This window comes from Neopsephotus bourkii, unplaced genomic scaffold, assembly GCF_033783945.1.
Source record: "Neopsephotus bourkii isolate Nb327-2 ecotype Australia unplaced genomic scaffold, CSIRO-AGI_Nbou_v1 NB_1234, whole genome shotgun sequence".
NCBI lineage: Eukaryota > Metazoa > Chordata > Aves > Psittaciformes > Psittacidae > Neopsephotus > Neopsephotus bourkii.
In genome coordinates this window covers 3364133-3381918 of record NW_026901719.1, presented here as the reverse complement: position 1 = coordinate 3381918, position 17786 = coordinate 3364133, and the positions used below count along the sequence as shown (strand labels likewise).

The 17786-nt window shown below is 40.9% G+C and overlaps 1 protein-coding gene across 7 annotated transcripts in view; it reads right to left on the bottom strand.

Annotated features, from left to right (window-relative positions):
- Positions 1–17786, bottom strand: part of BEND2 (BEN domain containing 2) — a 32909-nt gene extending 15123 nt beyond the window's left edge. The window contains exons 1-7 of one of the 7 annotated variants that reach the window (XM_061364512.1): positions 17539–17785; positions 13687–13744; positions 10859–11005; positions 7430–7590; positions 6243–6314; positions 6003–6077; positions 2545–2649 (exon numbers count right to left, since the gene is read on the bottom strand). In XM_061364512.1, coding sequence (XP_061220496.1) covers positions 2545–2649; positions 6003–6077; positions 6243–6314; positions 7430–7590; positions 10859–10916 — 471 coding nt within the window. In that variant the 5' untranslated portion in view covers positions 10917–11005; positions 13687–13744; positions 17539–17785. Of the gene's footprint in view, positions 1–2544; positions 2650–6002; positions 6078–6242; positions 6315–7429; positions 7591–10858; positions 11006–11865; positions 11988–13686; positions 13745–16924; positions 17235–17538 lie in introns of those variants that run through there. The other 6 variants (XM_061364509.1, XM_061364510.1, XM_061364511.1 and 3 more) reach the window with 6 other exon arrangements.

Genomic DNA, 17786 nt, shown 5'->3' with positions numbered 1-17786 from the left:
CCAGTGCCTTACCACCCTAACAGGAAATAATTTCCTCCTTATATCCAACCTAAACTTCCCCTGTTTAAGTTTTAAGTTTGAACCCATCGTCCTATCACTACAGTCCCTAATGAAGAGTCCGTCCCCAACATCCTTATAGGCCCCCTTCAGACATTGGAAGGCTGCTATGAGGTCTCCACGCAGCCTTCTCTTCTCCAGGCTGAACAGCCCCAACTTTCTCAGCCGATCTTCATACAGGAAGTGCTCCAGTCCCCTGATCATTCTCGTGGCCCTCCTCTGGACTTGTTACAACAGTTCCGTGTCCTTTTTATGTAGAGGACACCAGAACTGCACACAATACTCCAAGTGAGGTCTCACAATAGCAGAATAAAGGGGCAGGATCACCTCCTTCGACCTGCTGGTCACGCTCCTTTTGATGCAGCCCAGGATACGGTTGGCTTTCTGGGCTGCAAGTGCACACTGAAGCCGGCTCATGTTCATTTTCTCATCGACCAGCACCCCCAAGTCCTTCTCCGCAGGGCTGCTCTGAATCTCTTCTCTGCCCAGCCTGTAGCTGTGCCTGGGATTGCTCTGACCCAGGTGTAGGACCTTGCACTTGGCATGGTTAAACTTCATGAGGTTGGCATCAGCCCACCTCACAAGCGTGTCAAGGTCCCTCTGGATGGCATTCCTTCCCTCCAGCGTATCAACCGAACCACACAGCTTGGTGTCATCAGCAAACTTGCTGAGGGCGCACTCAATCCCACTGTCCATGTCAGCGACAAAGATGTTAAACAAGACCGGTCCCAACACCGATCCCTGAGGGACACCACTCGTTACTGGTCTCCAGCTGGACATTGAGCCATTGACCACAACTCTTTGCCTGAGGCCATCCAGCCAGTTCTTTATCCACCGAGTGGTCCATCCATCAAATTGATGTTTCTTCAATTTAGAGACAAGGATGTCATGTGGGACAGTGTCGAACGCTTTACACAAATCCAGGTAGATGACATCAACTGCTCTACCCATGTCCATCAGTTCTGTAGCCCCATCATAGAAGGCCACCAAATTGGTCAGGCAGGATTTCCCCTTAGTGAAGCCATGCTGGCTGTCACCAAGCACCTTGTTGTTTATCATGTGCCTTAGCATGCCTTCCAGGAGAATCTGCTCCAAGATTTTGCCAGGCACAGAGGTGAGACTGACTGGTCTGTAGTTCCCTGGGTCATCCATTTTCCCCTTCTTGAAAATGGGGGTTATATTTCCCTTTTTCCAGTCGTCAGGAACTTCACCTGACTGCCATGATTTTTCAAATATGATGGCCAGCGGCTTAGCAACTTCACTCGTCAGCTCCTTCAGGACCTGCGGATGGATTTCACCAGGTCCCACGGACCTGTGCATGTTCAGATTTTTAAGATGGTCTCCAACAAGATCCTCTCCTACAGTGGGCCCAAGGTCTTCATCCTCACAGTGCCTGCTTCTGCCTTCCAAGACTTGGGTGGTGCGGTCAGAGCCTTTGCTAGAGAAGACTGAGGTAAAGAAGTCATTCAGAACCTCAGCCTTCTCCAAATCCTGTGTAGCTAGTTCACCTGAGAGCTTCCTGAGGGGGCCTACATTCTCCCTAGTCTGCTTTTTATTTGCTATGTACCTGTAGAATCCCTTCCTGTTATCCTTAATATGTCTAACCAAGTTTAATTCTAACTGGGCTTTAGTTTTCCTAACCTGGTCCTAGCTTCCCGGACAACATCCCTGTATTCTTCCCAGGCTGCCTGTCCTTGCTTCCACTTTCTATAAAACTCTTTTTTCATTTGAAGTTTCCTCAACAGCTCCTTATCCATCCAAGGGGGTCTCCTGGCCCTCCTGCTGCACTTCCTTCTATTTGGGATGCAACACTCCTGAGCTTGTAGCAGGTGATCCTTGAAGACCAACCAAGAGTCTTGGGTCCCCCTGCCCTCTAGGGCTGTATCCCATGGAACCTTACTAAGCAGGTTCCTGAAGAGGCTAAAGTCTGCTCTCTTGAAGTCTAGGGCAGTGAGCTTGCTGCACACTTTTCTCACTGGATACTGGAAAGCTGCTATGAGGTCTCCACACAGCCTTCTCTTCTTATTAAAAGAAGAAAAATCTATACCGTAATGAATATGACACCGCACTGCTGAGATCTAAAAATTGGTTAGTCAGTTGAACCAGCCTGTGTGAGTGATGCATAAACTCTTTTCTCATTGCAGAAACCAACAAGAAAGGAGACCGCATCTTATACAGCAACACCACCAATCTACTCAAGTTTCAGATGTAACATACGCAATTCATTTCTGTTCAATACAAATAGAATTTTATGGCATCCTGAATTTGATGGGTGCCACTCAGTGACCACTAGTCAATAACAACACAGGAGACTGAAGCTGGCGTACAGTTAAGAAATCTAGAACAATTTAATTGAAATGGATTTTAAGTCTACTACTTTGCTATTTTTTTAACTTAGTGAGAAGATTTATTTTTATTTTTTAATAAGCATTAGAGGAAGTGAGAGAATGAAAGTACAAAGAAAGGCCTTAGGTTTTTAATACTCACAGGTTTGAGCAACAGTGGCTTTACACAAGAATGCTGGATTTCTGAGACCTCACGATGAAGCAAGTCAAATTTTTTATCCAAGTTCTGAATTGCATCATACATGGCCTGACAACACACACAAGAGTTAGGACAGTATTGTTTCACAAGAACCCAATTTAAATCTGAACAAATCAAGAAAGTTGAATTAAGAGCAAAAGTCCTTCCCAAAATTAGGCAAGATCTTTAGGTAATATATACATTCTGTAAGCATATAAAAGATCGATTTAGATACAAAAATCCAAATACCAGTAGTAAATACCACACAATAAAAAGAATTATCAGATAAGTTTGTTCTTGTGACTTTAATGTGGCTGACACTTAAATGTTGCTCTTCCTGCTTCCAGCAGATGTTTTATTTGTACCTATTCGGTACATTTTGTTTTACATTGAGAAGATACAGGTTCTAAGGCAAGTCAGCTATAATATGTTATTAAGTCATGATAAGCTTCCAAGTACACAGGTAGAAGGCTTATAGGCAGAAAATTGAAATGGATTTCTATATCACCAATGGGAAATATATTTATAAAAATACTATTTGTAAAGTAAAAATCCTAACTGGAAATGTGTGTGTCCAGTAATATCAAAGACAACAAAAAGGGCTTCCATAAGTTCATAGGTGACAAAAGAAAGGCTAAGGAAAATGTGGTCCCACTGTGATATGAGGTGGGGGACCTGCTGACAGAGGACACAGAAAACAGTGAGGGATCCAGTGCTATCTTTGCCTCAGTCTTTATGAGCAAGATTGGCCCTTAGGCCAAGGAGATGGACTGGAAACTGAGCAGACAGCCATGCCCAGAAAGTAGTCATCAGCAGCATAAAGTCTAGATGAAGATCAGTAACTAGCAGAGTACACCATGAATCAATACTGGGTCTGATTCTGTTTAACATCTTAATTAACGATCTGTATGATGGGCAGAGCATACCCTCAGCAAGTTTACAGATGATATCGGACCTGCAAGAGTGGCTCATACACCAGGGGGCCATGCTGCCATCCAGACTGATATCAATAGGCAAGAAAAATGGGCTGACAGAAACATCATGAAGGTCAACAAGTGGAAGTGCAAAGCCCTACAACTAGGGAGGGACAACCCCAGATACCAGGACATGCTGGGAGCCATCTAGCTGGAAAGCAGCTTGGCAGAAAAGGACCTGGGATCTCTTAGGGGTTACCAAGTTGAGTATGAGCGCCCTTGCCACAAATGTGACTAATGGTACCCTGGGCTGCATTACGCAAAATATTGCCAGCAGGTCAAGGGAAGCAATCATCTCCCTCTTCTCAGCACTGGCGAAACTACAGTTGGAGTGCTGGGTCTAGGCCTGAGCTCCGCAATACAACAGAGATGTGCACATACTGAACAGAGTCCAATGAAGGGCCACAAAGAGGATGGCCTAGAACACCTCTCCTGTGAGGAGAGGTTGAGAGAGTCAGGACTGTTCAGACTGCAAAAGAGAAAGCTCAGGGGGATCTCATCAATGTATAAACACCTGAAGGAACGGTGCAAAGAGGATGGAGTCAGGATCTTCTCTTCCAGCGGTCCCCAGTGGCAGGACCAGAGGCAATGGGCACCAGCTGAAACACAGGAGGTTCCAGATTCCCTCTGAACATCACAAAATACTTTTTCACTGTGAGGGTCACCGAGCCCTGTCACAGGTTGCCCAGGGAGGTTGTGGAATCTCCCTTCTTGCAGATATTCAAAAGCCATCAGAACATGGTTCTGGGTAACCATCCCTAGGTGGTCCTACTTGAGTATGGGGTTAGGACAAGATAGTCTGCAGAGGTCCCTTCCAACCTCAACCATCTTGTGATTCTGTGAAAATGAGATTTAAATGGTGTATAAAGAAATCAACTCAGCAATGCCTTTCAGAACAAACACGGCATTGCAATCAACTGCATACACATTTTTCATAATCACAGAATCAAAAATAAAAAACTTGAAAAAAAACTTATTTATTGAAAGCATCTGAACTCCAGTCAATCCCCAAGGTGAAGCTTTCTTTCAGACGTTAAGAATTCATGTTGCCTTACTAAAGCAATCAGACACACTTAAAAAGTATTATTGTGAAGGCCCAAATTTTCAGACATAAAAACCAGATAAGACAAAGCATTCAAAGCCCATCAGTTATTACTATACATTACTGTGTGATATAGAAAGTTCCTTCTTCAGTGTTTCCAGGATTTAGCAACTCAAACATGATGCTTACACAGCAACTTAGACATACATTCTGTGCCATAAGAATATAAAGGAATTAGATAAGAGAATATTTATCTAATACTGAAAGGACACTGACAACTTGAAAATACCTATCGCATACATGTCATCAGCTATTTCTGCAAAAAACACACAAGGACATTATAAACATATCAGTTACAAAGAGGAAACGTGTCTTCAACTAAGCAAAGCAGTATCTTCTGTTGATCTACAAAGTCACTAAATAAATTTTTAAAAAGACATATGGATATGAAAAAAAAATGCTAGATTAATATGTAGTAGATAAATTGAAAATAATTAGAAATTCTATCAAAACCAACAGTTAGGTTTCAATACAATAGCTATCTTTTTTAAAAAATAATTATCCTCAGACAAAAGAAGCTATCAGTGTTTCCAAAACTTATAAATATCCCAAGCACTAAAAGTCCTTAAATTGGTATGGACAGTACAGGCATTATTAAAAGGCTTCATGTAGCCGTAGGGCAGACTTACTGGGAGGAGGGTGTAACAGTGGGGTGAAGGAGATGGAAACAGCCTAGTAGGCATCAAAAGAGGCTACAGCTTCTCATTAGCACTACTTGCTGCAGCACACATTCCCAGACTAGCAGCAATAATATAAATCACACAATCTGCTTAAGGAGACTTGCAAGACATTAATACTTGGCTGCAAGCCACTGACAAATTATTCTCCCTAAAGCTTGGTCTAAGTATCTCTCACTTTATAGAGTATTATGACTCCATAATAACATAATTCCTCACCTGAATAAATACAGGATGCTTTTAATTTTTGGTGCAGTCGTTTTCAATATTGCCAACTATTGCTTCAGAAGTCAAAAGCAAAGAACTCACCAAAACACCACTAGCAGGATTTTGGCATGCTTTTGGCAAGCCTCATGTACTTTCAAAAATTGGGTGTGTATGACAGTCAGATCTTCCCCATTACCATGAAGTCCTTCCAATAACCACTAGACTTTACAATTTGTACTGAAGCTTAATATTTGAACAGTATTCTTGCCAGCTATGATGTGAAAGCTTAAGAAAAGACAAAGTAGGTTTGTTTTTTTCATTGAAAATACTGAGCAGGCAGCTAACAAATGAAGAACTAGAAAGGATGAAGTCATAGGTTATTCACTACAGAACGCAAATCTTCCTGAAATTCAACTAAAATGTTTTAAATGCCACTTCGGAGACAAAAAAAAAAAAAAATACCTGGCAATAACTGAGGACCTCCATTAGAATTTTCTGCTGATCTCCAGTGTAGGAAGCTTCAGATACAATGCTCCCCTTTTTCATAAACAATAAAAAAAGAGAGTGTAAGCTAGTAGTATATGCAGTCTTAGGATACCACATTAAACCATTAAAACTCTTCAAACCTCACACATTATTTAAGTCTACCCGAAAACATGCATCCCCAAAGCAGCTTTTCAAAGTCAGTCAAAATTAACTTACACATTCATAGTCTGGTTCACACTCATAAATGACACTGTCACTATCTTCATATTCTCCTTCCCTTGTTCTCATCTGGGAAATAACGTAAAGAACTTTCAATGTTTTGAACAATGAAAGAGTTCAAAATATCAGCTCCAGAGAGAAACTTCTAGGAATCCAACTTGGACATTTTCAGTTGTAGCTATAGTCCCTCCCTGGTTACAAAATGGCCGAAGAAAGTGAGATTTAACACAGTCATCTCATTTATGGGCCTGTGGTTAGGTCATAACATAACATAAACTTCTTGTAAATTTATGTAATAGTATGTATTTTTATTTGGTTATTCTAAAGCCAGAACTTTCTCACCTATGTATGTCCTATATAGCCAGTCCTATGTAATTATAAGACTCCTTATAGATAGTTACACTAATTTAAGTAAAACAATTTCAAAACAAAAGTGTATTTATTTCAATGGGTATAACTTCTATGCAGAAGCTGTAAAAATGTGTAAAAGATGTAATTTTTTTACTGCCTGAAAGATGCTTTGAGACCGAAATCAACAGTGCCACCACCTGGACAATTCTGACATTTTTCTTTTACTGGATAGGAGCATCATACATCATACATCCATCCATCATACATCATGGATTTCAAGTCTTGTTGTTGTGGGTTGTTTGTTTGTGTGGTTTTTAACTAAGTCATATTTAAACACGTCTTATTTTTAAAAGGGAAGGTTGGTGATACAGGGGTGTTGTTTTTCTTTGTTTCACAACAAGCAAAGTTAAAGAGCCACCCTGACTTTTGGAATTTAATATTTTAGTGACATGAACCAAGCTTCACACTACCTCAAGTCAGAACTATGTAGCCTGTCTTTAGACAGATGGAGGCAAACCCTTATTCAACATAAAGTTTCAACTCTTATTGTAAATTCCACAAAGAGATTTTTACTGAGAAAAATAACAGAATCTATATGGGAAATTAGTACGAGTTACTATCTGTTGCACACTAGCTGCTGTTACACACACACAGAATCCAACAAAACAAGGTTTTACTCTTGCTAGAAGCTTCCATGCACTACATGGATACCCTATCCCCACTTCTTCACTGGGATATCACTAAATGAGCATACAAAAGTAAAGGGAAAATTACACACCCAATGACACTGAAACCAGCCTCAAAACAAAGCGCCACTGTTTTGGGAAACATACCACATTCTGTCCCACTAGAGTAGGTGCAAGTCGTTTTCTTTTATTACGTGAAAACACAAAATTCATTTTCTCAGGGCTGTGACCATTTCCTCTCTGCATACTTGCAGAATGGCTCATATGCGATGTTAATCGTTCAGCTAGCACTGATAAGCCTTGGCTTCCTGAAAAAATGGAGAGAAAGCAAAGCATATCAGAAGGCTTCCCATTGCATTAAACATTTCACTATAAAGAAGCATGCAGCCACCTTTTTTTTTTTTTTACTTTCTAACTGCTTAGTTATTTGAAATTTGTTTACTAGCATATTATTAAACACTTACTAAACTCATTTAGAGCTGAAATCATAAATTTAATATACTTTCTTCCAAACTCTCTCCAGCCTCCTTTTCATTTGCCTTGCTTTTCACTGCCGATTCTCTGTTCTCATTTCCATGTCCAATTTTACAGAGTCACAAAACTCAGAACCCCGACAAGACCAGTTAACTGAAATTCAGGTGAAACACCCACAATGTGAAACAGAGTTTCTATTTGTTTAGTCCTCAGCTGTCCATTCCCTTCACTTACAGGGTCTCTCCCATCTTTGTCACTGAAACACACTGCAACAAAATGAGATCTGCTCCAGGTATCTCCTGTTGACTCAGAGTAGTCAGGGACTACCAAACCCAAGCTATCCACAAGTGGTACACAAAATGCCTCCACCTCTTATGTGTGGGACTGGCACGTAGTTAAAAAGTTCTGCCCTAATTCTCCTGAAGCCTAGACCTATCTTTTGAAGAACATTAAAGGATCTTCACTGTTAAGGGAAAAGCTGTGTCTCTACTGCCAATTCTGCCTGTCTGTCATATACAGGCTTCTACCTCAAACTTCCCAGAAAGGGCTATGGCAGCTCTTTTTAAAAAGAAATTAAAACTTAAGAAGGGAAGAAAAAAAAAAAAAAGTAATTACTTCCTCTTGAGTTCTATGTATTTTAGCTATAGACAGAGCAAACGCTATATAGGTAACAGGATACATATAAGAGAAGATATTATTGGACAAGTAAAGCTGAAGAAGCTAAACAAGACCTTGGAAAGTTTGAAAGAACTAAGGAAAAACAGCTGGCATAAAAAGGCAACACCAAGTTTCCACCACACTATCTGCTGTGAAAGGGCTTTCTGCAGCTTAACCTAAGCTGAAAAGGTATGGTGTGGGAGTTTTGTGGATACCTACAATAAATTTTTTCAAAGTAAAAGGGGCTGTATAAGAAGAATTTACAAGGGTACTTCTTACTGCTTCTGCAAAATAATGGAACTTACTTTGTGGCCCAACTGGAAAGCAGAACTAATATCCCAAAAGCAGACGAGAAATCAAATCCAATGGGACAAGGACAAGCTAAGAGAAATACTGGAAAGCAAAGACAATCACTTTACTTTTATGCACTCTAGAAGGGAGGGGCCGGGGCAGGACAGAAAAATAGTAATATATTCAGATTAATAAAAAAAAAAAAAAATTTGCATTAAAAGCCCAGACAAATGTTGTGGCAGAGCTGACAGATGCTACCTAGGCCAGATCTGTGTTAGTTTCAGATCAGTGCAGTTAAAATCATTTTGAAATCACAATCAATAACTCAGCAGTAAAAATACATACGCAGTTAATATTAAACTTAATATGAAGATTAAAACCTACCTACTCTCCCACTCAGCTTAAGAGTTTCCCGGATCACCTCATCCCTCTGTCTTTGCCACACAGACCTAGCACTCATCTAGCACTAAGCATCCCCAGAACTGAACCTGAGAGACAGTAGCACCCTGAAGGACCAACAGCAATACAGACAAAAGGACACGTTGAAAGTAGAAGGGGTGCAGGGCAGTAGGATTAACTCACAGGCACAATGTAGTCCCTCAAAGTTCAAATACTTTCTGCAGACAAACCAGAATGCTACTTTACCTGGAGAAACATCATCTCCCTGGTTTAAATATATTTTAAACATATTATGTTAAACTAATCATATTTCTGATGAGCTTCCCAAACTTAGATTTAGGCACAAATATGACCTAAAAGAAGAGTGCCAGCAAAAGTGATACCAAGTTTGTGGGCATAAATGGCTAAGTAAAAACACAATGGAAGTGTTCTGCAGCTGGCTTGCTCCGCCAGCTCAGTATCCATAGGCAAGAAGATATGAGACAAAAGTCAAAGAAACCAGTTTGGACAGACAGAACCAGATCTGAGAAAAGGTACTGCCTGACAAGTCAGTGGCCTAAGATGGTTGAATAAAACAATGAGAGAAATGCTGTTCAAAGAGTTAAGTTAAACAGTTATATTCAAGATAAACTTATGCCATGTTTTAGTCATACAACTCACTATACTCAATTTTAACTAGACAATATCAAATGCTAACAATCAACAACTGGAGCTGTACGCCTGAAGTTGACAAAAGCATCTTTTACCTTTTAAAAAACAATCATACCCACTCATGATTTTTCTGTTGATACAGAAATAATCGTTCCTGCCCTGAAGCCTGAAACCAAGACAAGCAACTGTCTATGACAGCTTCTCAGGTGGGATTTTTTTTATTATTATTACTATTTTAAACAGATTCAAACCCCAAAGTAAACCATCCAAACTATCCTCCTCCCCAAATACGATTTCAGACACAAATGTACAAAAAAGTTAGAGTATACTCTACTGTCAAGTAGAAGACAAAAAAAGATTAAAAGTTCTCAGAAGCACCTAACAACACTAGGAAGCTGAAATGTAACTTGACTCTGCTGAAGAGGAATACTGATGAGACTCTCTATAAAACCAACTGGCCAAACAAAGAGGCCAATAAGGGCCATCACTTAGCTACAGTCATCTTCCTTGCAAACTTGGTAATACTGCTGCTGGACTTACTAAGTGCTCGTAACAGCTATGATTAAGTTTTGTCTGGGCCAATAGGGAATTGGGTAAGATTTCTGAGAGACTTTCATCTTGCATGTTAAAATAAATGCAGTGAATTAAAGACAAACAGCAAAAGCTACTTACAGCTGGTAATTTATCACCTTAAACAACCATCTTGCTACCACTGCACATCAGTATCCCCAGTGCTTCACTGAATTGCACTGGCCAGTTTACCTAAAACCCTCATTTTCTGGGTTAGGTTTTTCCATGCCTTTTTTTTCCAGTTTGCTCACTAATTCATTCCTAGTTATACTTATTTACATTTAAATAAAAAAATGTCTAGTAAAGATGTAATATTTTTAATGGGCTTATTATTAATAAAGACCTCTAAAGTAGTAACTAAAAAGGTCCCTCTTTTTAAATGTATTGCCAATCAGTTTCTGTAAGGTAGCTTTCTAACAAAACACATTTTAACAATAAGGGTAATACAGAAAGCATTCAAGACAGCAGCACTGTCAATACAGCATTAAAACTAGCTATTAACTATTCGTTACAATAAAAACAAACAACAATTACCATAGGCAAGTTGAGCCACATGGTGAACACCACTGTTTACTTCAGAGTTTTGTTCCATTGACACACAGCTTTGTGTGGACAGTCCATTTTCTCCATTGTCAATAACCACTGCTTCCACATCATCTTCAACATTCACAGGTACATAATCTATCAGCATGTGTAGAAAGAGAAACAGGTAAGGCTAAACACCCCTCTGCGTATCAGGTGACTAGCGCTTTTATATGGTCTAGCTTTATCTGAACTGTACCACTGGCTAATTTTAACCCAGTTTCACTTTTGCATCTAAATGCACCCACTTTTAAACACAGGCACTGAGGTTTCAACACACACTAGAAGAGAAACAGCTTGCTGTTACTTAGCTGGCAGGATCCATGAAATTATTCAGTACTCAACTCTCCCTACAGCATCCAGATTCAACAGAAATAGCTACAAACCAGTACTGAGCACTTTGAAGAACTTCACTATTGACACTCAAGCATATGACAAAACATTAATTTGGATATAAAATTTTACTTCCATAAACGAGAAATGTTTAATGCGCTTAAAATAAATTCTACAAATCCTAACTGCAGAATTGGTATTCAGATCAAACCAAAGATCAGCTCCCAGTAAGATGCTGTGCGGAAACACTGAATGGCAAATCTCCAGTACCAAATTTTTTCCAATTAAACATACTACATCAAGGAAAAAAAAAAACCACCCTGGTTTCAAAATAACTGTATTATAGCTATTAGTGCTAGATCTGATGGTTTTGGGAGGGTAGGGCAGGAAGTGGAATTTATTCTTGATTAAACAAATTAATGGAAGGAACCACACTGTGAACCACTGAAGTTAGGAAATAAAATGTAAATTCAGCCAGCACACATGCATAACGACACACTAAGTATATGAACACATATGGTATTTTCCACAGGATCTCTACCCTGTTCAGGGCACAGCATGGACTAAGCTCTAGGAATGAATCAGGGCTGCATGACTTTAATAGTGGTCTGGGTCTTTACTCTTACACAAACAATTCACGTCAAATCCTGATCTGTTCTTCTGTTCCAATTTCTTAAAAGATGAAGAGGTGGGAAAGAAGCTGAAATCCGTAGGTCATAAAAGTCTTCCTTTTGGCCATTACTCCCATCTAATCCAGAAAAAACAATTCACCAGGATTTGGCTGTCATCAGATTACGAAAGACTTCACCAAACTGAGGGTCTGTTCAAGAAACATCAAAAAATTGCCATGCAGTCAAAAAAGCCATGAAGCCAAAAAGCTAGTTGGGGCATAGCTGCCCTGCAAAAAGGAGTTTAGCTGTTAGGAGTGTGAGCTGGCATACACTGTTCAGGCCCAGGGAACAGTTCTTGATCCGTTTTAATTAGCTGTATAGAAGTAAACAAGAGGACTACCCATGAACTTAATTTAGGTGCAGCTTTTAGCACTTCAGTGATGTTCACTGACTGAAGTTCAATGCAGGCTAACATGAACTATTTGTACCTGTTGAACTATTTAATTGCCTCAGAGGCACAAACTTTTTTGTTGACATTTATCTAGTATTCTACCTACTCTGGGAAGGAGTTAAAAGAGTCAGGAAAAGTCCAACTGTAATGAAGCAGGCAAGAACAAAATTCTCTCTGCCAATTTCCCAAACAGAGTACTGTATAGCCTGGCAAATGCCTTACTTACAGCTGGGCCACTGCTGCCCTGCAATCATCTTTCTATCCCTTAACTACAGAAAGTGACATGAGTTTGCTGACAATACAAAACTGGGAGGAGTGCTGTGGATTCAGGAGGATCTAGACAGGCTGGAGGGATGGGCAGAGAGGAACCTTTTGAAATTCAACAGAGACAGGTGGAAGGTCCTGGATACTGAAAGCAAAGCTCAGTCTTCCACACCCTTCCCCATCCTCCCTTAAGTAAGTTTCAGAATCAGAGTACCAGTAGTACAGTGGACTCTGAGCAGAAAGTCACCAAAATCTGTAGCTAGAGGAGGTCTCAGCAGGAGGATAAACACATGAAACAGAAGATACAGAAAATGCCTCACTTCCAAAACATAGCTAATTACAACACATTTCTACAATGATGTAGGGGCAATGCAACAGCATGCGCTAGTCTCTCCTCTAAGATGGTGCCCACAATCTTTCTCATCCCAAGAGCTTTTATCCTCCATCACCCATTGCTCAACATGGCTGCTTTCATGCAGGGAAAGAAAATTATTCCTTCTTCATAATGGCACTACAGTCAGGAAGTTTTGCGATTAGAATACATGACCCATTTCCATGAAATTTTATCAACATGACTGGTGACTTCAACAGTAAGGAAATCTGCTCCAAGAAACACAGACCAACCTGCTTTATACTAAGCACTTAGTCCTTTCCCTAATGTATTCTAGCTGCCTTGCCTCTGAAGTCAGTCAACAAATGTAAATGTCTTTGTTGTACACTGGTTAGATTCATAAAACCAACCAACCGAACAAACCTGCTCAAAAGTATTTTCTCTAGAAGGACTTGACAACAAATAATGGGTTGTTTAAAAAAAGGTGCGTGGGGGCAGTAGTTATCATATCATAGTCCTTTACATAACCTATTCAGGCAAGCTGAAGCAATTCTTCATGTCACAACTGAAGTAATTGTTACATGTGAGGACAACTTTGTCCATTGAACTGCAATCTTCACACACCTTCAGAAACTTATGACAAAAGAATAAAAGAATTCCAGCTATTCACTTATAATCTTAAGGAAACTGCAACATAGTCCCGTAAGCAATTCTGAGTATTTCTCTTGCTTCTCAGAAGCGTTAACAATATGGAGCAATACCATATACAGCAGCAAACAATATTAAATACCTATCTGTCTTTCAGGTAGAAAGCACAAACTGCCAGATTCTGTGATTAATTTGTGGTCCTGGAAAAAAAAAAATAAAAAAAATTAAGCCATCAAGATTATTTTTGACATGACACTTGAATGAAGATGTAACTGCATTTCTTGTGCTAAGTTAGTAATTTCATTGCATTAACTCCACGGACACAAAAAATATGACATAGATATTTAAATGTTTCCAGTTAGTCTTGACAGGAAATGATAAATTAATGAAGTGTGATTAAGAAAATATTTTAGGTTTATATATTTCAAATAAGGCTTTTACCATGAAGTGAATTACACATTTAGTAAGTAAAACTTACTAAGTAGGCTGGTTTATCAGGTCACTGGAACAATTTATCAGTGTAAGAGAATGCTTAATTTCTGTTTGAAAACTGAACTGACAATCATCTAAAATGAGAAAATTTCACCAAACTAATTGCTCTCTCGAGAGTCAATGCATGCTCTGGATTGTATGGTACAGACTACAACTTATGATTTTCAGTAAGACAGTAGGATGTATTGTACATCCATAAAATGGATAAATGCATGTGCAGAAAAATGCGTGGCACAGAAAGATAGCTGGAGACAGAGCAGTACTGTGAAATGACCAAATTAGAAAACCAAGACTGGAGGTGCTCTTTTTAACTTAAAAGCCGTTATGTTCACCATTTAGAATTCTTTCACCAGGAATTCTTCTTTGCTTCTTTCTAGGCAAAATCATAAGGCAGCAGGTATTTGCAGGAAGTTAAAAGCACTTAGTGAGCTTTTGAGCAACTTGAGCTCAGCTTTCATAATGATTTACATGCAGAAACGTCCAGCATCATAAAGAATTTATTTCCAATAACCAATGGAGAAATATATTTAAAAGTAATTATGACTTAAAATTTTTCTCCCTTTTTTTGAAACGCTTTCATTTGATCAACCTACTCCAGCAATCAAATGACTGCTTATCTTTTTACTGCTGCTCAACCACCTTTCCCCAAATGGTGCAGTAGTATAGGTATTGGTGAAAAGAGCTAAAAACAGAAGAAAAATGCAAAACATAAGAATGAAAGACAAACAGAACTAGACTGAAACATACATAAAACTCAGAGCTGCATGGACAGGCCACCCAAATAATTTAGAGATGAAAAGATGTTGATATTAAACATCCAGAAATAGTAGAAACAAGTAAACAGAAACCAAAACCCTCACAAAACTAAAGTGCCAAGCATGAAGTCTTTCAGAGTTAAGAAGAAAAATAAATGCCAAAAAATCCCTCTGTAGCAACTACAAATTACATACCAAGCTAATGAAGCAAAGCAACCCTACCCAACCACATTAAAAAAAATATATATATACACCAAGGAACTAACTAACCTGGGTTTAAACTAAGTTACAAAAGGCAACTGGGCTATCATTAACTTGGACCACAGCTAAATCCTGTTTTATTTATGTGCTAGCATACACAAAAAAAAGAACTAACACAAGAGAGAACACAGAGGTATCAGTGTCATGATGCCTTCCAGGGCTAGTATCATCCCATCCCAGCTTCAAGTAATCATTTGCATATTATCTCAGTCTCACTGCAGACATGAGAGTTTTAAGCACATCTCTGCATACTATGATAATCAACCTATGAGCAAAGAAATACAATGGGATTTAATGCAACAGCTTAAATCTGTAGAGAAACTGACAGACTTGTCTTTCCCCAGGTATGTTACTAATTAAATACACAACATATGCCTGAGGGACAAGGAAGGACTCCTACCGAGTCAGAGGTTACCTAATGAATGCTCTTGCTTTTTGCAGAAACAAAAATGTAGGTAACCATGAGATATGGAATGTTAAAGGCAGGTGAATGAGAGAGCTGAAACCACTAAGTAGAACTAAATCCTACCCCGACCTCTACTGCAGAGCTCCTGGGGGCTGCTAGCCAAATCACAAAAACTAAGTCAAACTTTCAAAAAAAATACAGTGTTTTTTCTTCATTTTCTAAGAGTTCAGTTAGACATGTATTTCTGTAAATGTGATCTCAATACTCCCAGGTGCAACAGACAGTGATGGGAGCTATGTGTAAGACAAACTAGATTTCATAATGATGCTCAAGTACTGTACTCAGAAAAAATTGGTACCATCCACCACAAGTTGCATCCTTAAATTTAGCATGTGTCTGATAATTTTGTCATTAATCTAGATACGTTGTCACAGGTCAGAGACACCAGAATATTCTGCCAGAGATAACACGCTTACCAACAGCCAGTAAACCCTGGAACAATAGTTTAATTTAGAATGCTGTAGTCAGAATTTGCAGGACTGAAGTCTGCAACAGACTAAAACAATGGGATCATATACTGAGCAAATGCAAACCAATTACTATGGTGAGGAGCAGAGTAATAAAACCGTATTTCCTGTGGCATTATGTCTCATCTGGATTACTAAAATGCTAGTAAGATCAAAACTCGAGGTAAAACAAGCATCAGAAAAAGGTCTCTATTTAATAAGATTTGAACTTATATTGCACCTTTTGACTGAGGAATACTATTAATGGCACATCTTTTCTGATGCTGAGGAATTTAGAAGAGTCTTAGTATTTCTTAAGATTACTTACAGACAAAGCCAATCAGAAGACCAAAAAAAAATAGGACAAAGAAGAAACAGACACTCAATGCATTACTCTGTACATTTGCTTAGTCTGGACTATATCAGCACTGCTATGCTCCTACCGGACATCTTAATCCTAGCCTTTTACTTCACGCTGACATTTGTATTGTTGCACAGTGAACTGGCTGAAACCTATCCACAACAGAATATTTTTTATCTTTTTTAGCCAGAAAAGCTCCTTGAACCATGAAATCACACAAGGAAACTGGGCATCTGAGCAAGAGAGAAGTGGAACCTCTTGAGAGGGTAGAGTCCTGTGACAGCAGCAACAAGCTAAATCAGCTTAAACTGATGTGAGGCTGTATAAACATTACTCCTCAAAAGGGCAGGGTGGAACATGCAGCTGACAGAAATAGCCGGTTTGAGCCTAAGTCAGTTAAACTCTACAGAAATTGCACTACGCATTATGTCTTTGACTGGAAAGATCACCGTGTCAGGCATCGCACTTTAAGAGCACTGCTCATCTCTGCTGGTACTCAGGTTTTGTAGCAAAGTAACTGCAGCACCCGGGGACCTGCCAGGGCCGAGACACCGCTGCTACCCAGCCGAGTCTCCGCAGCGTTTTACCTCTACACTCACCATCTGAAGACTAAGGAACGCGAATGCTTCCCCCACCGCATACCACGCAACTGCCGCTGTCACCCTCGGGCCCTACCCCGTGCGATAATCAAACTGTGTCAGGGCCACGTTACTTCGCCTGGGCAGTAATTTCCCTGCGGGACTCCCGCTTCCAGCTCCCGCGCGGCACAGCCATGCACGGCCGCCCCTCAGCCCTTGGCTTCGCTGCAGAAGGCTCAGCGCTGCAGAGGCTCCTCAGCAACACGCGTTCCCAGGGAGGGGAAAACCCGAAGTCGTTGGGGCACGCCCAGCGGGGCGACAACAACGGCTCCCGCCCGCGCGCGGAAACCGTTAACCGCTGCGGGTCCCGCTACTCCCACCCCGCACAACGCCCCAAACCTCCACAACCACCGCCGCCCCCGCCGCCACGACGCGGCGGTGACGGGCAGCAGCGATAGCCAATGGCGATGGTGCACCTCGCCGCAACCGGCGAAGAGTGGCGGTGCGGTGGGCGTGGCTCGGCCGGCTAGGCAGCGAGCGCTGCGGCTCCTGCGAAGGATGAGGGAGCTCTGTGCGCGCCGCGTTTCGTCTGCCTTCCGGCGGCGGGCGGCCGGCTGGCTGGCTGGCAGCCTTACCGTCGGCGGACATAGCTTGCTGAGGCGGCAGAGCACGGCGTCCTCCTCAAAGCGGGTAGGGCAGCGGAGCGCGCCGGGGCTCCGGCACAGGCAGGTGTGGCTGGAATGCGGTGTTGGAAGCAGCTTCTCCGATGTGAGCGACAAACTGTTTTGAACCAGTGCGGCTGCGCGCTAAGCACGGGGGCGCGCCTGGCAAACGGGAGCCGCGGGGGGCGGAGGCGGTGCCGCCCGCCCTCCAGTGCCACCGC